This window comes from Vombatus ursinus, unplaced genomic scaffold (assembly GCF_900497805.2).
Source record: "Vombatus ursinus unplaced genomic scaffold, bare-nosed wombat genome assembly UNPS02009173.1, whole genome shotgun sequence".
Taxonomy (NCBI): domain Eukaryota; kingdom Metazoa; phylum Chordata; class Mammalia; order Diprotodontia; family Vombatidae; genus Vombatus; species Vombatus ursinus.
Window position 1 is genome coordinate 9,034,212 of NW_020948951.1, and position 19,802 is coordinate 9,054,013.

At 44.7% G+C, this 19,802-nt stretch overlaps 1 protein-coding gene across 8 annotated transcripts in view; it reads left to right on the top strand.

Annotated features, from left to right (window-relative positions):
• Window positions 1-16,659, top strand: part of PIP5K1C (phosphatidylinositol-4-phosphate 5-kinase type 1 gamma) — a 139,120-nt gene extending 122,461 nt beyond the window's left edge. Inside the window, exons 15-20 of one of the 8 annotated variants that reach the window (XR_003568167.1) lie at window positions 2,682-2,786; window positions 4,831-4,963; window positions 7,266-7,343; window positions 8,410-9,188; window positions 9,851-9,999; window positions 11,058-16,659. Coding sequence is in view for 4 of the 8 variants with exons in the window: in XM_027850856.1 (XP_027706657.1) it covers window positions 2,682-2,786; window positions 4,831-4,963; window positions 7,266-7,478 (451 nt within the window). In the remaining 4 variants the exon portion in view is untranslated. The other 7 variants (XR_003568165.1, XR_003568166.1, XR_003568164.1 and 4 more) reach the window with 7 other exon arrangements.
• The last annotated feature ends 3,143 nt before the right edge of the window (window positions 16,660-19,802 follow it).

Sequence of the window (19,802 nt, forward strand, 5' to 3'; positions counted from 1 at the left end):
TCTGGATGGCTCTAGTTGTTAAAAATAAGTGTTTCCTGTCATCAGACTTAAATTTGATTTACGACTTGTTCTCATTGCTTTCAGTTCTGCCCACTGGGACCAAACAGAACAAGGTTAATCCCTCTCCCAAGTGATTGCCCATCAGATACTTGATGACAGCTCATTTCCCTCTAAGTGAGCTTTTCTTCAACTAATCATGCCCAGTTTCCTCAATTAATCCTTGTGCAGCATGTACTTGAGGGTATTAGCCATCCTTAATGCCCTTCTCTGGACACTTTCCAGGTTATCAGCAGTGTCCTTCCTAAAATACGGCATCCAGAACTGAACACAATACTCCTTCTGTAGTCTGATGGAAGCAGAAGCAGTGGGACTGTCACTTCATCATTCCTGGGTGTTCAGCTTCTTGTAACACAGCCCACGATCATATTAGCTTTCTTGGCTGCCCTACTATGCTATTGACTCATAGTAAACTTGATAGCCCACCAAGACTCCCAGTTATTTTTCAGATGTACTGCTATCTAATCATCCTTCTCTCATCTTGCACTTGGGGAGTGCATCCTGAACCCAAGTGTAAGGCTTTTTACATTTATCCATACTATTAAATTTCACCTAACAGGCCTTGATTTAGCCCAGTGTTCTAGATTTTCAAGGTCTCTTCAAATCCTGCCCTTGTCATCTAGTGTGTTAGTTATCCCTGCCAGCTTGTTGTCCTCTGTAAATTTGATAAGCACATCATCTATATCTTCATCCAAGTTACTGATGAAAATGTTCGTGAGTGTGAGGTCAAGCCCAGACCCCTGGGGCATTCCAATGGAGATCTTCCAAGTTGACATCAAACCGTAAATGGCTACTCTTTAGGCCCAGCCATTCGACAAGTTCCAAATCCTTCTATGTATCATCTAGTTCACATCTCAATGTTTTCTACAAGAATAGTGCAAGAGAATTGTATCAAATCCTTTGCTAAAATCTAGGCAAACCAAACCAGTCTCAGTAACAGGAAATTCAGTTGATCAGGCATGACCTATCCTTGATGAAGCTCCTTTTGATCCCTGCTTCGTTTCCTACATGTTCAGGAACCATTCCTTTAATAACATATTCTAGAATTTTCCCAAGAACCAAAGTCTAGCTCATTGACCTATAATTTGCCGACTCAATTCTCTTCCCTTTTTTCAAAGTTGAAGTAGTTGCCTTTTCTCCATCCTACACTGTTTTTCAAAGATCATAGACAAGAGCTCAGCACTCTGTCTCATCTGCTAGTTATTTCAGTGCCTGAGCATGGTTGTCTGTGTGTGTCTTGAACTTAGTCAGGACAGGTAGATGCTGTCTTATTATCTCCTTACTCATCTTGGGTATTAAATCCCCATGAGCCCTATTCATTCCATCATTTCCAGACCAAAAATCATTCTTTGCAGAAAAAATTGAAGAAAGCTAAGAATTGAGTAGCTCTTCCTTTTATGCACCCACAGTTGACACCTGCCTAACCCATCAGTCACTCCAGACAGCAGGCCTGTCTCTTTCCTGATCACCATCGTGTCCCTAATAGAGCTTAAAAAACAAAAAATCTAATCCTTTTGCCATCCTCAGCTTTCCTTTCCAGCCTCAGTTCCTCCTGAGCTTTGGCATTATTGATATGTTCTTTACCAAACTGGGCCATGCTTTTGTATTAAGCTGCTTTTATTGCCCTTGTTGTCCATGTCTTTTTAACATTTAAATTGGTTATTGAATTCCCTATGTGCTCACATCACACTCTTTAGATAAATCTCCTTGCAGTTTTGTAGCAAATGTAGCTATTCCAAGTATTTTCCCATTTCTGTAATCTGTGGTCTGTGTTCTAAGGGCTCTTCTGGTTCTGACATTTAAATTGCATGAGTTCTGGTAGAAGGTCCACCATGATGTAAATCTTACAGATGAGCTACATTCTAGCTTCTCTTAGGAGTCATGCATCACTTTGTCATTCATTCATCTGTCTCAGTCCTGTTTTGGTCCATTCTTTATTCACTGCCTATACCACCTAGTGGGATAGTAAATTGATATAGCTCATGTAGGAAGCAGGATTTCCTATGTCATCCTAAACTTTCTTTGTCCAAGTTTCAGAAGTTGCCTCCCATTTGGAGAGCTGCTCACCTTATCACCAGATTTCCATTCATGTTCTTCAGCCTTCATCCTTCCAGACTAAAGAACTTTAATCTTTTTACTTTGTTCTCATATAACCTTCTACATCAGCCTTCTTATTTTTCTAGTTCCAGTCTGACGTTTTGGACGTACAATGACTTCGGTCCTAAGGATCTCTCTTCAGGAACTAACTGAATCTTTTGTATGCTCTATTATAAAGTTCAGGCTACAGTTTCAGCAACTATAGTTCAGCTAACTGTCGTTCTAGGACAGCTTACCTTCTGAGAGAACCTCTGTAACCCATTCAGGCATGTGCACTTTCACCTTAAGACAAATTCCTCCATTAGCTGGGAAGAAAAGTTGCTCACTTCTCTTATGGGGTAGACCATAGGTCCAGCTGTTATCCAAGAAGGCTCTGAAGAGCTTTGGAACCCTGAAAGGGAGGGGGAGTGGCTCATAGAGAGGGTGTCCCTGGAGGAAAGAGGATAGATGGTCCCCTTCACCAAGTTTTGTTTATGGGCACCTACACGGGAGAAAACCTGAAGATTTGGTCTCCACTGGCCTTCCAGATCCCATGATGAAGTCCATGTGGAAGAGGATCTCCAGCAGATCACTGTTGAAGTTGAATCCAAATCTAGCGTTGATGTCATGGCTCCCAAAGAAGAGGCTGCAGGGTAAATATTGGATTACTAACAAGGAGCTGGCAGAAAGCCATTGGCTTTGCAGTGGTGGGACAGTGGTAGGAAATCTTTATCCCTGCCCTTTGAAACATGCATGATGTTAGTCACTAGCAGTTACTGTGGGTACAAGGGACCTCCCTAATCCTGTTCTCCTCTATAACTGCATCCCAGATAGGATCCTCCCGCAAGTGAGAGAGGAGTAGGACCCAAAGGATTCAGCATCCAGAGCAGAGTTCTTTTTAAAGATGGAACAAACTATAATTCCCCACTTCAGTGTTGTTAGCTTTTTGACTAACAACTGAAGTTTTCGTTCAGGACAACTTGGGTACACTAGAGAAGGTTATAGACGAACTGTTCATTGTTAGTCATTTTCAGTAGGGTCTTGACTCTTCATGACCCCTTTTGGGGTTTTCTTGGCAAAGATACTGGAGTGGTTTGCCATTTCCTTCTCCAGCTTATTTTACAGATGAGAAAACTGAAGCAAACAGGGTTTGTGACTTAATTAGAGTCAAATAGCTAGTAAGTGTCTGGGGCTGGCCTTGAACTGGTTTTCCTGACTCCAGGCATGGCACTCTTATCTACTGTGCCACCTAGCTGCCCTAACTCTATTCACACTTAGGCATTCTATCAGGAAAAAGCCTGCATATTATAGTGGAACGAGCCAGATTTTATATAAGAAGACCAACTCTAAGCTTGATTACCAACCATATGTGATCATGGGTGTGTCAGTTCATCTCTTGGGGCATCTATTTTCATATCTGTAAAATATTCACCCCACCTATCTCATAGGTCTATTGTGAGAAAAGTACTTTGTAAACCGTAAAACACTACATGAATGTGAGTTATTATTACTATTCATTGGCAACCTTTACTAGAATGGTTCTCATAGTATGGTTTGTAGATCCCTGGGGGTCTCTGAGACTCAGGAAGTCCACAAGGTCAAAACTATTTTCATAATTACATTAAGACATTATTTGCCTATTTGTCTATATGAAGCCACACTTCCTTCATACACTTCAACCAGAGCTATACCCACAACAACAGATTGAATGCAGAAGCAGATATGAGAATCCACCTGTCTACTATTAAGCCAGACATTAAAGACTTTTGTAAAGAATGTATAAAACCATGACAGTCTTCTCACTAGGCTTTTTTTGGAAAATACAGTTATTTCATAAAAATGTTATTTATGTAAACAAATAATAGGTTAATTGTTTTTGTTTTAGGTGAGTTAATAAATATTTTTTAAAATTTATCCATTTTAATTTCTAACGGTAAATAACAATACATATAACCCACTTAAATGAAAGCTCTGTAGGGTCCTTAATAATTTTTAAGAGTATAAAGGAGTCCTGAGATCAAAAAGTTTGAGAACCTCTGCTTTAACCTAATGCCCTCTTTTGTCCATTTATAGGGTGCTTTTTTTTTTTCTTAAAAGTTTTGGTTAGCAAAATTTTATGCCACTTACTGCATGATGAAAAGGTAAAACAAATTTTGGCTGAAGAACCAATTAATCAACAATGATATGTTGTTAATAATAACTCAAGTACATCTTACACATTCCAATACTACACACATTCCCATTTGTGCCTCATAATAAGCCTTTGGAGATATGTATTATTATTCCCATTTTACAGAGGAGAAAACTGAGGCCCGGAAGGGCAGTGAATTCAAAGACACACAGTTTAGTAAGAGACAGAACTAGGACTTGAAACCCAAGTATTCTGATTCCCAGTCCCTCCTACTCTCCTTCTCTGCGACTCCTGAGCCCCTCGAGTATGCTTGACGCTAGGCAATAGGTTACCAAAGAAAGAGAGCTTGATGATAAGTTTGTGCATGAGGTGGGACTCTCATAAAGGATGGGGGAGCAGAGATGGGGAACAAAAGGAGCGAAGTTGAAAGTGCAGGGAGACGGCCTCCCATGCTCTTTTTCAGGCCAATGTTCTTGGGTCAGCTCATTTTCCCTCACCTAAGCAGTGCCTCCCTTCCCTGCCCATCCCCTGCTCTGCCAGTCATATTTCCCACCCCCTGTATACAGGGAAGAGGCTTCTTCTGCCAGCATTATGGTCACACCCCCGGCCACCGTGGAAGTGGAAACCACCAGCCAGGCCTCAGAGCCAGCCAGCCAGGCCTCAGATGAAGACGAGGCACCTGTCACAGACATCTACTTTGTAAGTCTCTCCTGTGTCACCCTCAAGGGGCCAAGTTTGTTTACTCCTCTGCCCTCCTCCCATGGTCAGGAAGGGTGGCTTAAGAAGGCAGTTTTAAAGTCCCTGGGTATCTGTCTCCTCCCATAAACACCACCAGTTTAAAATCCCATAGCAAAAGGAAGTATCTCCTAAATGGGAACTGCCCCAGAGGAGTCCTCTCCAAGACCAAAAGCTTAGCCCTTCCCCACCACATATTGATTATCACATAATACTTCTGAAGACATGGGCATATGAAGAGAGCCTTGTGCTATATTAAAAGTTCAAACAATGCAGCCTGGTGCCTTGTCAATGAAAAAGGGCCCGCTTGCCCCAGACACTAAAGTGTTTGTCCATATTGGTTCCCACTGAGGCAAAGCTCTCTGATGGGTGGGACATTGGGGCATGGTTGAGGACTCAGGACAGAGCTGAGCAGATCCGTGCTACCATGTCCTTCTGAAAAGAAGGCATACAGCACTGAATGACCATTGCTCATTCTTCTTGGGTAAATAAATAGGGTGACAAACATGAAACATCAGGTACTCTGGGCCACTCAACTCTAGTGGTTTGGGGACCTATGTACATTTCTATGAGCCTGCAGATATCGTAAAGCAGTTTGTGAGACTGCTAATTGACCAGCTCAGCCTGTTCCTTGGGAAAAAGTGAATGCGCCTGAACCTAGTTGGGTAAAATGGGGTAGGCATGGGATTGGGGTGGGGGAAGGTCCAGGAGAAAATGGGAGGGACTGTGGGGAGGGAGTAATGTGCTTCAACTAAAAGATCTTGAGCTGTCAGTCATATTATGTTGAAAATCAGCCCCAGTTCGTTACCTTCAGGACGTCTTAGGCTGTGGCATGGTGCACTGATTCCCAGCAAGGCCCTTGACCAATTCTGTTCCCTTTCCCTGCAGGCAGATGCATTAGACGATACCGAGGAAGCCTAGTTCTGAGACCAAGGGAGTAGGTGAGGTGGTCTCTGGGTGGCAGGAGAGGAATGGGGTACCCCAGGGCTAGTTTCCCTTGGGCAATTCCTCACAGCTGCCGAATACCTTGCTGAGAATTTTGGGAGGGTTGGGGGTGTCCAAGGGAATGGGACCTGCTCTTGAGAATCCAGCCCTGGGCTGGAACAGGATTTAAAAAAAAAAAAAAAAAAAAAGACCATCCATCCGAAGCTGCCCCCTGTCATCCCGGCCCGTCTGGAGTTTTCCATACTCATCTCTACATTCCTACGTGGGCCCAGCATACTGGGCTCATGCCTCGATGGCCAAGATCAGAGTCTCCTTCACCACCAGGAGAGCCCTTGGTCTCCAGCAGCCAGAGGCCTCCCCATATTCTGCTTGTCCTTTTGGGCACACCTCTTCCTCTCGTCCACGTGTGGCTCGTCTGTTGCTGAGGAGTGCCTGTCCACTGGAGAGGAAAGTGGCCTAGTCTCTGAAGCTTTGCTTCTGTGTATACCCCTCCTGCTGCTTCTTCCTAATGCTTCCCCATGTTCTTCCTTTCTCTGGGAGCTGGGGAGGGGCAGGGGCAGCTGACCACACTTTTTAAGTTGCCTGGTTCTCCTCTCCTGGCTAGAACGAGCCTCCTGGTAGCTCCCACATGACTTTCTCTGAAGAGCTGCTCCTCCACCCCCACCCTGAGAAGCAAAGAATGACGCTCTTTAACTCAGTATTCATTCCACTCTACTAAGTTCTCATCCTCATCCTCTGTGATTCTTTTACCTTGTGAGCAATGGTCTTGTGTTTGATGTTATACCATCGTGTGTGTGTGTGTGTGTGTGTGTGTGTGTGTGTGTGTGTGTTTACAGCCGGATTGGGGCAGCAGGGGTGACTTGGAAGACAAGAACTTCCTAGCAGAGTAATAATAAAAACAGTTGGTATTTCTTTAGCATTTTTCAGTTTACAAAGAACTTTCCTCAAAATAGCCTTTAAAAGGTAGGTAGGTAGGTAGGTAGCAAAAGGTGCTTGTTTGCCAAGCAGAGAAGCTGGTTAACAGAGAGCCCCATAGAGAAGGCCTGGGAGAAAATGGAGCCTCAAGATTTTCGCTATGAAGTCAGTGTATCCGAGGATGGGCAGGGCACAGGTACTTTCTTCTAGCCAAGTGGGGAAAAGGCTGAGCTCAGGACTCTGCTGTTTCCATCATTGGCTCTGTCAACCAGCTAGTCCCTTGGGACCTCCACCCTCCTAGCCTACCTTTCAGCTGCTTTTCACTTCCTTGAGTAATTAATTTATTTTCACTCCATCCTTTCTCCTCTGTTTCCTTCCTCCCCTCCTTTGCCCTGCCGCCATCCAGTTCACGGATGGGAGGTACTGGATTTACTCTCCCCGCCATCGCCGACTCCGGGCCATCGTGCTGTCCCCCTCCAGGACTGTAAGTGAACCCAGCCTTAGCTTGGACACACCAGATCGAGCTGACCCCACCTCAGCCAGCTTCCATTTTAACCATTTGGTACTTTTGACACCTTTTGACACCAATGCCCCCTCTTCTCCAAGCAGTGCTAAATGAACTGCAGACTGATTACCCCCTCCTCACCCCCACCGCTAGAGGGGAAATGGGTTACCTAGAAAATAGCACCTTGCCTGTTTTGAAAGGCAGAATACATATAATTAAGAGATTAATTTTATCATTTCTGAATGATAAAATGAGCTTTCTATTCCCCCCCAAAAAAAATCACTAAAAAAGTAACCTTTTTGGTAGTATTTTTTCCTCAAAAGTACTTCACATCTTTCACCACAACACATGTGTAAACTAGGTGGGAGCAGGTTTCAGTAACCTCATTTTTTCACGTAAAGAAACTGAAGCCTAGGCTCTTCCAAGTTACCCAAGTCCATGATGGAGCCTGGACTAGTCAGAACACATGTTTTAAGACTCCCAGGTAAATTACTTTTTCCACTTAGACCACACTTCTTCTCTTCTTTTAGAGGATCAATTTAGAACCTGAGGAGGATATGCTTCTTGATCCAAGTCAGTAAATTTGCAACAGGACATGCGAAGAGGAGCTGCTAGTCTAGAGGTTTACTGTTTATCTAATCAGCTCATAGTTCTGTGTGTCTTTTTAATCAAGTCAGCAACTATTTACTGACATCAACGGTGTGCAAGGCCCTCTGAAAGGGTCAGCTGCTCCCTGCCCCCATTTTCTTTACAATCTAGTGGGAGAGAAAATATGTGTAAACAAAAACTGAACTAGCAGTACCCAAAAAAGTAGCTAATCCAAGAGCCCAAGAAATAAGCACATTGGATTAATTGCCAAGTGAATGGAAAAGACAGAAACAAAGGAGAGATTGGTGTGAGTTGGAGTTGGTCAGAGAAGGTGTCCTGGAGGAGGTCCCTGGGGGCTGGTTCTTGAAGGATGTGCAGGATTTGGATAGGTTTCCAGACTGTCAGAGCTGGGAAAGCAACATTAGAGATCACCTAGTCCAGTCCCCTCATTTTACAGGTGAGGAAACTGAGGCCCAGCGAGTTTCAGTGACTTGCCCAAAGTCACACAATGGGTAAGTGGCAGAGCCAGAGCTCATAGCCAGATTTTCTAAGTTCAGTATTTTTCCATAATGCTGTATATCACAGTGGTAGGCATAGCAGCAGGAGCAAAAATACAGAACTGGGAAGGCAGCAACCAAAGTCAAGATAAGTTAGGTCATTTTGGCTGAAGTAGAGGATTCAAAGAAGGTCAAAGATTAAGCATGGAAAGTATGTAATTCTAAACTAGCCTGTGGAAGAATAGAAAGATTTTTAACTTGATCCTGATTTTAATGAAATGAGTATCTTCCCCTTCCCCAGTTGGCTTACTAAAGAGCTAAAGAATGGAGAGCTGGAAGCTTTGCACCCTTAGGTCAGAAGGGTCATTAGCACTTAGCTAGTCTTTCAGTATCTGAGAGAGGATTCCTTGCACCCTGATCTGGCTCTTACGTGAAGTATAGGGAGGGATGCTAGAATCCGAGATCTCGAGGGGGTTGTGTAGGTTTTAAAAAGCAGTATCAACAATCCAGTCCATGAAATTGGAGAATACAGGGACCTGAACCACTTTCAAAATACCAACAGTCACCATTTACATAGCACTTTAGAGTTTGAAAAGAACTTTTTTATATTATCTCATTTAAAGCTCACCACAACCCTGTGAGGTATGTACCTCAGTTAATATTGTCCCCATTTACAGAGGAAGAAACAGGTTCAGAGAGGTCAGCTGGCTTGTTCATGCTCCAACAACTAATGTTGAAGGTAGGATGCAAATCCAGGTGTCTCTTGACTCCGTGTTCAGTGCCTACCCTTCCCACCACACCGAAGCTGAATCCGAGCACCACGGGGAAAAGCAGTGCTTCTCTTCTGCTCAGGCTCGGCTCTCATGACCAGGCCCATTCCGACCTGGGACTTTTCTTTACTAGGCCTGCTCCAAAGCTGTGGGGTGACAGCCGCTTCTCTCATCCTATCTCTGTCATCATGTGTAAGGAAACTCTTAAGTGTTGCTGGACCAAAGGCTGGGATATGGCTGGAGGACATGGGGAGGAAGAGAACTTGGTATTTACATGGGGTAGAGAGGTCACCTGAAACTTGACCTTTCCTCATTCTGTCTAGGTGTGGCTCAGGTGAGGAGAGAGGGATTACAGCATTCCCATTGGAAGCCCAGTTTCCCTGTTTCCAAGGCAGGATTGGTGGGCAAGGCTGAGATCGACAGACTGACAGGGATTCCCTTCGAACTGTTTTGTTCATGTCGGTTTTAACCTGTGTTATTAGCTACCCGGAGGGATCTCTCTGGCTCAGTATTACTAGCCAGGCCAGAACAGCCACAGTCCGCCCCTCTTTACCTCATGCTGGACAACCTAAGTTTCTAAGGCAGTGCCAGAACACTAGCTTTCCTTTTGACTTCAAGCTTCAATTAACAGGACCTCCCTCCCAGTTCCCCAGGAAAGCAGTTGCAGCAGAATCAATAGCTTGTTGGGCCTGATGTCACCTCTTAATTAAACACAAGTTATTACCTCCTGATTAAGAAGTAGAAGAGAAATCCCAGGTCTGTAGCCTGGTGTCACTACAGGTACAGTTGGGCACTCTGAGGAGGGCTCTTTAAAATTAAAAAAAAAGTTCTCTGTTACCTTCCTTTTTGTCTCTAGTCTCTGTCCGCCTGCTGTCCAATGCGTTGAGTTAACTAACTGCTTCCTTTGCATACTCCCCAAATTAACCCAATCTACCCTGCTAATCTGTGCCTCCCTCCACTGCTCTAGACAATTTCCACCCCCTTCCTCACCCCCACGCCACCCTCGTTAGCCTGGCATTATCAGGGAATTCACTTGATATCCTAGCACTATCCATTTCCACAGCATTAAAGGTACCGAGTCATTTAAATAGACAGTAACTTCTCAAGCAGTCAGCCCTGCCTTTCCTTGGCCCATTCGGTTCCAGGCTAAGCTTACTCTAGAATGGTTCCAGGTATAGGGACTCAGGTATGTATCAGCGCCGTCCTCTGGAAAGGGGCCATACCTATTAATATGGTGAGAAAGGTCCCAAGAATGCAAACTCTTCAGAGAAAGCTGTTCTTGCCTTCCGGTATACTTGTTCTTACTCTCGAGTTTCCTACTCTTTTATTTTCTCCTTTTTTTCTTTTCTCCTTTTTTCTCTCCCTTGCTCCCTGCTCTGCTGCTGCTCCTCTTGCATCTCCCCCGCCGTCTCTGGCAGCCCACCGATGAGAGGAGCTGGGTTTACTCCCCACTCCACTATAGCACGAAAGTCCACTCAGTCTCTGATGATGAGAGCGATACAGTAAGTGTACCATAAAAGTGCCCTGGTGGGTTAGCAGGGAATTGGAGGCTGTCTGGCCTGCATCCTGGTTCCTGGCCTCTTTCCGCCACTGACCGTGTGCTCTTTGTGGGTGGAGACCTTTGGCCATCTCCCAGTGCAGCTGACCCCAAGTGTTTCCTGGGCAGTTCGAAGCCAGGCTTAGACCAACGTCATTCCCACATTTCTTGGGGAGAGGGAGGCCATGAAACTATGGATTTGTTCCATCCATAGCTCTCCCAGTGGGTTAGAAACATGTGGGAAGGAGCCTTTGTTTCCCTCTTCAGCTCCTTCACATTTTTTCCCTTTGCCTCTCTGCAGTAATTTCTATGCAGACATGAAGCCTGAAGCCAAGCCTGGTCCCCTCTCCAGGTTGCCGTGTTACCCTTGTGTTAATATCCTGCCCATCTGGGCTGGCCGTGAGGGAGTTTGCCGACTCGCTGCAGCACAGGACCTTCTCCGCCAACTCACATCCCACTGGAACCCTGCCTGAGCCTCCCGTCTTTGTCCTTTCTTCCCACTGACCAATTCAACCGTGACCATCCTGGGACCAAAGGCAGTGACTGAAAAGACTCAACTCCCTAGCCCAGAATGCCCAGAAGAGAAGAAATCAGTGGGGTGAAATCGAAGTGAAGGCAGTTTTCCCCCTGGGCACTCCTGTAAACTACCTATGAGTGTGTGATACTGTGAACCTTTTTAATTTTTAAATCATGTATTTATTTTGGGTCTTGAATCTTTGCACACAGACACAGCAGCACAAATGTGCTTTTTTTTATCTGATTAATTGCACTTTCAGTTCCTCTCTGTACTACATGTATATCATGAGATCACGTGAAACCTCACTGGAGTTCTTGAGAGGGCAATTCACCTTGGCTTTGTGGGTGGGCTGGGTATGGGTTTCAGTGTGTTTGGTCAGAGGAAAGACAGGTTCCTCTATGTGGCACCTCCGTCTGAAATCTGTGCTCCAAACCTCTGGACTGCCGAATTGCTGGTGACCTGTAAAGTGAGTCGGGTCATTGGCACAGGAAAGAGGGAAGGAATTATTACTGTCTTTTCCTCATTTATACGGCATCACATCCCCTTCTTCATCTTCCTCAGCATTCTGAGAATGCTCTGTGTGTCAAGACATTGCTGTCCCTATCTTTGTATGGATTGCTTAGCCCCCTGTTGGAGCTCAGTGAGTCACCCTCTGCATGGCATGGGCCTTCTAACAGGCATCCTGAAAAAGGAATCCCCCCTCATTTCTCTGATGTGCCCTGGGGCAGGTGTGCAAATAGTTGCTACCCAGTCTTTGGGAATTGAGTCTGGATGTCACACCAACCCCCCTCCCCCCTCCCTCGATTCCACATGGAGAGAGGAGAGACTCATCCTCTCTGAACATGTGCACAAAACAATCAGGTGACTACCTGTCAGCAAGTCAACCAACAACTTCCATTCACATCCTTTGGACAGAGTCTCACTTTTTGAAGGCCCTGCTGGCTCCCAGTCTTGTCTAGAAGTAGCATGGGGAAGATGGAGAAAGCACTGTCTATGTTGTTGCAAAAGAGCCTTTGGCATCATGTTCTCATCCAGAATGACAGTGTGTTCCCCTGCTTTATAGAAGTGGGAGCCCGACACGAGATAGATGCCTTGATCTGAAGGTAAGGACTCAGCTTTGGTAGAAGCTCTTGGTAGCCATGGGGTGTGGCAAGTTTAAGAGCTCTGCCTTTGGATTTGGAAATGGATTTATACCCCCTTTCTCTTCCTGCAGATTTGGTTCCACTGGCCAGAAGGGAAACATTTTGACATCACTTACTGGCTCAAAGATCACGAGTTTTGAAAGTGCTGCTTTTGAAATATTGATGTGTTCTACCTGGTGCTCCTGAGGTGTGGCATTCCCTAGGGGACTGACCAAGGGCTCAGAGAGTCCTTATGTCTCCCTCACCTCTTTATGGCCCAAAGTGGCTACTCCTCTGAGAGGTATGGAGCCTATTCCTTTTACTCACAGCTAAGAATTATGGACTTCTTAATATAAATATGACAAATTATTTGGATTCCAGAAGAGACAAAGGCAGTGTTGGGAAATTTTTCCACTAGATGTTAAAGCAGTGGCTTCAACAAAATTTAAGCCACTCCGGAAGGGAAAGGGGTGGGCAGTAGCAAGAAAATCAGGCCATTGTGCACAAGAGACTTGATAGGGCAGTTTGTAATTAAAGCAAGGCATATTTGTTGAAATAGCAGTTTAGGTCAGCAACAAGCAGGGCATTAATCCTCTTTACTATTCAGGAACTTCCAGAGACACAACCCCAAGAACCCTTCTTACTCCACCACCTTTCCATCCAGTTGCATGTATGTCTCTGGCAGGCAAATTGATTGACATCATTTGTTAAGGGCAGACCTCAAAAGCTTTACCCAGAGCATATGCAAGTTGTCATGACTAACCTATGTGATTACCTACCCCACCCCGACTAGGCCCTGGCAGGGAGGGAAGCAAAGGGTCCATTTATTGATCTAGGAGATTAGGAGATTAGGCTCTTCCCTGCTGTGAGATTCTTTGTCTACAGAAACAACACTTAAAAGTAACGGTGTTAATGAGTGGTTTTGTTATTTTTGATGGTAGGGGTAAAAAAAAAAAAAACTATTACTGTGTAGATTAAAGAAAGTGAGACCATTCTTTGGGAAAGGAAGAGTGAATGAAGAGGGGGCACTAACAGCCACAAATAAGGAAACAAATCTAATAGTGCAGCAATTAATTAGAACATTTTCCCCCAGATCCTACATTAGAGTTAAGTTAGAAGCATGACATTCCATACTAGTCTTTCCAAGTTGAAAAGAAGCTGATTTGATAAATCCCCTTTACCAAGTCCCAACTCCCCTCTCCACCTATTAAGTAGTATTTTGTGTATGTATTTATGAGGTTTTTAATCTTCCATTAGCTTCCTGTCACCTACACTGCACTATTTGATTGCACTAATTAGAAGTATCTTGTAGAAGTTAGCCCAAAAGACAGGAAGGTTTGGGGAATGCACTTATTCAGGCTGGAGATAGGGTGGCCAGGGAGGGAGGCTGGGGGAATCCGTGCAGTTACCCTTTTCCTGGTCTCTTTTGAGGAGGTTTTTGTTGTTGTTTTCTTAACCCTGTCAGAATTTGCAAAGCCAGATGTAGTGGCTTGTAAAAGTTGTAAGGCACCTCCTTCCCTGTTATTTTCTTTCTGCCACTTTGTAGTGTCTGAAGAATGTAGTTCCCTTTCCCCCAGACCTATTACTCTCTGCACGATGCCCCAGACACCCAGAGTATCATTAAAATCTGGTCCCATCACTACTCACCATACACACCCTACCCAACAAGAGGACTCAAATCTAAATCCTTGCCACAGCCTCTTTTGGAGGTGGATTTAAATGTAAATCCCCATTCCCGTTCCACCAATTCCCAACTTTTACATTATCCCAAAAAATTGTGATCTTAAGTCATGTTCAGGGAAGCCCCATTGGGATATTAGGCTTTGCCATGAGTTACAAGGTAAGGGACCTGTGCTTCAAAGTCAGGGCCTCCTAGTTTCCATTCATCATACCATCATGGAATGTTCCAGTAGTAGTTAGTGGAAGGGCAAGAAATCAGAACTGGGAGGGAATAGATAGGAATTTATATTGAAGTACAGTAGTAACAAACACTCAATTTAGGCCTTTGAAAATTTCTGCTGAAAGAGTGAGGGAGTAGTCTCTGTAAGTTGTGGGATATTGAACAGCCTTGTATCTCTGGGTTTCAGGTCAGCCGAAAGTCCTGCTCTTGGGTCACCTCTGTCGGACCCTCTATACTATTTGCACAGTTACCTCTGTTACAAGAAAAACCAACTGACCTCATTTTGTGGCTGGAAGCTTATTTTGAGTTCTGTTGAGTTGAATACTGCACATACATAAGCTTATTTTTCATCCCTCTCCACCAAAGGAGACCTTGGTGATGTGGGGTGGGGTGGAGAAGGTAGCTGATTTGTATCTACTACTCTCTAATCTGCATTCAGGAAGGAAAAGGTCTCCCATCCTGCTTTCTGGCAAAAGGAATAGTGGGCCTTGGCCCACTTGGAGGTAATGGGGTTGTTGGGCATCTTGTACTTCAAATGGTGCATGTTGGATTCAAGCCCCCTGAGACTCTGAGGAGCTGTGCACTTGGACCAGCATAAATATGAATGCTGTACCCCAGTTTAACATATCCTACAAGGGTCTTTTTGTGCACCCCAGAAAGAGCACTGCATCTGCCAGGGATTGAACAGAAATGTTTATTGATTCCATTATGGAATCCCCACAAACGGCCTTTATCATCATGATACAGTGCAATGGTTCCTTCTGACCAGTGTCCCATCCAGCAAACACAAGGAGGTGTCAGAAGGCCCGAGATGCTACCTGGGCCAGACCTCCTATCGATGGGCTACCATTTTAGGTCAATAAACCACTAAAGCAGTATTCTCCAAAGAGTAGCCCCAAGTGGAGCCTCTAAACATCTCAGGAGTTGAACACCCCTCCCCCCACGTTAATCATTTTTCCCATAGAATGGAATCATTCACAAGCAAGTGATGAATCCTGATTGAGTCAAGTGTCACAACTCAGAGTGGCCCTAGTTTTCCCCGGTCTCCCCCATTCCCCCACCCCTGACACACTGAAATAATTTGTTGCCTATCGCCTGCACTCTGCACTGTTGGGCTAACCAAGAGGGAGAATACAAGAGTTCTTGGGGCAGGGGAGGAGAGGGAATGATAACGGACCAAGGGCACAGTTTATCATCCTGGGACCCTCTCCAAGGACTCGGAATAGCTGGTTTGTCCCCACTTGTCTTTAGATTTCCTGTGGTCTTGTCCTCCTTCCTCGGAAAGGCAAAACCCTTAACTCAGGCCTACCAAGGTTGCTTCTGATTCTGGAAGTCTCCAGTTGACACAAGAATAAAAATACCTGCAGTCCATGTCATTTCTTGAGTCTTACTCTGTATGAGTATCATGTTACAAATGTATGTAAGTAGGTATGTAGTTTATCATATATGGGGGGAGGGGGGAAGGGATAGAAAAATCCAAACTTCTGTTGATAGTCATGTTTCTATTTTTGCTTTAAGACATGAAGGCCCTTTTTTGAAACCCTTTGTCCCCAGGGAGCTGTAAATTGATGCTAATTGTTCTTTTCTCAGTTGGCGGCATTAACTTTAGTCTGCATTGAGGAGAGGGAGAAAAGGAAAGACCTATTTATAATGTCTAGTGAATTGCCTTACCCCGATGAGAATGACTCCTGGAACCCTGATTGGTTCTCCCTTGAGTGTAAAATCTGTACATAGTCTCCTGAATGACATGCATCCTCTCCTCACCTGTCTTGTCTCCAGTGGCTGCTATTGCTAAGAAAGTGGATGGTGTCTGAATTCTTGTACTGTACAAAAGGCATTTCTCTGATATCATTTAGGCCGAAATCCTTCTCCTCAAAACCATCCTGAACCTGAACAACCCAACTTTAGCTAATGCAATACACGTGGTCACTGATGGAGCCTCTTCCACTCTAATGTTTGTCACTGCAGACGTGCAGCTTGTGTCCTGCTCACCCCTGGGTTACTCCTGTTTGTTCTCTCTACAGTAGCTCCTTGTTGGCCTTCTTCTGGTGGCAAAATTGCATTGATGTTTGACTGATCCAGTCTCACAGCGTAACTGATTTAAACAAACAAAAAAACCTTGTGTGTCTTAATCCTCAAAGAGGGTTCCCATGTACTCAATCCCCATTTTGTCTGGTATTTGACAATCGAGGCGTGGCCTCCTCTTTCACGCTGTCTCTCGAACCCAGAACCGTGAATTCTTCTGTAGACCCTTGCCACCACTGCTGACACAGAATAACACTTGTATGCAAATCCCCTGTCCTGATCTTTCCCCACCTCTTTTTACTTTGAAAAGATGATCTCTAATAAATAAGGTGACAAAGCATTGGTCTCTGCCCCATATGTGTGTCTTAAATTCCTAGGATAAGCTTTCTTGATGTGCTGTGCTGTTGGAAACATCACACCTCCTTTGTTTGACTATTTGAAAGCACTTTCAGAGTCAGAGAATATCTGGGATGAAAGAGACTTTAGAGCCTACAATGGGAGAGCTGAAGGGGGCCTTCAAACCAAGCACATAAAACTGGAAGGAGCTTTAGAAGCTTAGGGATAACTCATCTTACCAATGGAGAAATAGAGGGGAGGCCGGGGGAGAGACTTCTTAAGAGCCTTGCTGAGTTTGTGAGAGATCATGAAGGAACTAGTACTGAATGTAGCAGGCCTGAGTTCAAGACCTGTCTCTGCTATGTACTTGCCTTGTGATCTTGGCAATTCACCTAACCCCTCCACTCATCTTTAAAATGGGAGTGATAGATGATATCCTATCTACCTTACAGGGCAGAATATACAAAAAGCTCTTTGAAAACATTTTAAGTCTGAATATAAGCACTTGCTACCACATTTGACCCTCACAACACCAGTCCCCCCCCCCCCATATTTATAAAGTGGTTATCATGCCCAGTTTAAGATGAGGATGATGAGGGGAGAAGGAGGGGGGGAATAAGCATTTATAGAACAGCCAGGCACTAAGCTAAGTGCTTTATAAATACCTCATTCGATCCTCATAATCCAGGGAGGTAGGTGCTATTATTCCCACTCTACAGTTGAGGTAACTGAGGCAGAGGTTAAGAGATTTTGGAGTTGCACAGTATCTAAGGTTAGATTTGAACTCGGGGGCTTCCTGACTCCAGGCCCAACACCATTCACTGCACTGCCTTGATGCCTCTAACAACTTATAGCACAGGACCCTTAACCACTGCACTACACTTTACTAATCTATAATTTGATTTTTTACGACCTGTGCCTGTAGCAGGAGGGGCTACAAAAATGAATGAGACATAGTCCCTGATCTGAGGGACTCCTCATCTAGCTTAGGGGACAGAATATATACACATGAAAAGAGATGTGACCACAATCCACGACAATATAAGGGAGCACCATATGAGTGCGACAGAAATAAGGAGCTCTGGAATCTTAAAGGAGGGAAGGAAGTGGCTCTTATGGCCTGGATTGCTTTGGAACTGTGGGGCTTAGAGGAAGAAAGGGCTTCAGCAGAGGCAGGAGTGCATCTAGTGTATTTAGAATTTGAGAATTAAGTCCTGCAGCTGAGGAAACTTGCAGGGAAACAGGAAAATGAAGGTAAGAAAGGAATGAGGAGAGAGAACAGGCTTTTAGCAGGAGGCCACAGGAAAAGAAACCTGTAACAGTGAGAGCCACTGACGTCTGTGGGGAGAGATGACCCTAGCCAGCTTACTATCCGAGAGAGACTGAAAGGGAAAGAATTGGAGGCAAGGTGGTGGGTTAAGAGAGATTTTTATTAGCAATGTTCAAATTCAGCAAAAAGCCGGTTCTCTAAAGTACCTACTATGTACAGCGCATAGTACAAGATGCTAGAGAAGACAGTTCAGAAAAGACATAGTCTCTTGGCCTCCTCTTGGACATTAGTCCGATGAAGGGATGAAAACACCGTAAACTAATCCCCCTGACAGTAATCACCTTATTCAGAGCACTTTCAGGAATTGTATTTTAAAACCATCTAGGCAACAGGCCTGTGTTCTCTGCCTCTAACACCCTCCACCAATTTTGTTCCCCATCTGGGCCCTGTATCCACTGTACCATTCTTGATGAGCTCAGTGACCTTGTAGCTACATCAAAGCCTGAAAAGTCTATCTATCCCCCGAGTACTCCTTTCTAGAACACAGTGTCCCCAGGGTGCTAGAGACAGACAGCAGCCACAGAATTAAGTCTGACCAAAGCCGGTAGTTTGGGAGGAAAGCATAGCCATCCGAGCCATAACTAGAGTTAGGGGGATGAGGCCCGGGCAACACAGCACCTAACTAACAAAGCTACCGGGGACTACATCTGTTTGGGCAAGTCACATAACCTCTCTGGACCTCAGTTTGCTCATCTGTAAAAGTGGTTTGGACTAACTGGCCTCACCTCACTTCCAGATCCAAATCTATGATCTTACAAGTATAGAATATTGCATAATCCGTTCACTGTGTTGCTTAATTTGAGTTAACACATTTTTTCTGTTAGGAAGGCTCACTAGGTTTGAGGATAGGAAGGAGAGGGGTATCTTGGGAAATGACTATGATGATTTAACAACAGTAGGCATCAACAAAACTTCAACAAATTAAATAGTAAAATGAAGAAGCCACCAGATGGCAGCTTTGTCCTTCAGTGACCTTGCCCTGTAAAACCTTCCCTGGCCTGGCCCCACACTGTTCCCTCCAGGACCAACCCTTCCCCCTCAGGGGCCTGGTATTCTGGTGTCCCTCCTATCACTCTCCCTGACTGAATAGGCCTCATCAGAAGGCACTGGTAGTGGGTGCCACTTGTTCTGTGGGTCAAAATTGTTCACTACACTCTAAGAAGCCATCAAATATCAGAGCTAGAAGGGCCCCTGGCATATAGAGCAAAGACTAAAGGCTGGAAAAGACCTTAAAACATAGACTGGTGGGGCAGCTAGGTAGGGATGTTACTGACTGGGGGCATGGGGAAGGAGAAATCTTAAAGGAGATTTATAGGAAATTGATCCAAACATAATCAATCAACAGGTATTTATTAAGCATATACAATATGCCAGGTGCTGGAGGTACAAAGAGGAAAAAAAATCCCTACACACAAGGTGCTTACTAAGGACATATGTTAAATAGATTTTTAGTCATTTTTCAGTCCTATCTGACTCTTCATGACCCTCTTTGGGGTTTTCTTGGCATGGCACTCTATCCACTGGGCCACTTAGCAACCCATATATACAACATTAATATGAAGTGAATAAATACAAATATATACAAAGTAGTTAAATCCAAGGTAGTTTGAGGGAGGAGAATACTTAACAGTTGAAGGGATCAGAAAAGCTTCGTGCAGAAAATGGTCTCTGGGTCAGAAGTAAGGAGGATGTGCATTCTAGGCATGGGAGACAAAGGCAGAGAGTGGGGAAACGGTGTCATATGTGAGGAACAGGAAGAAAGCAGGTTCGGCTGGACTTCAGAGTAGAGGGGGGTGAGTAACGTGTAATGAAACTGG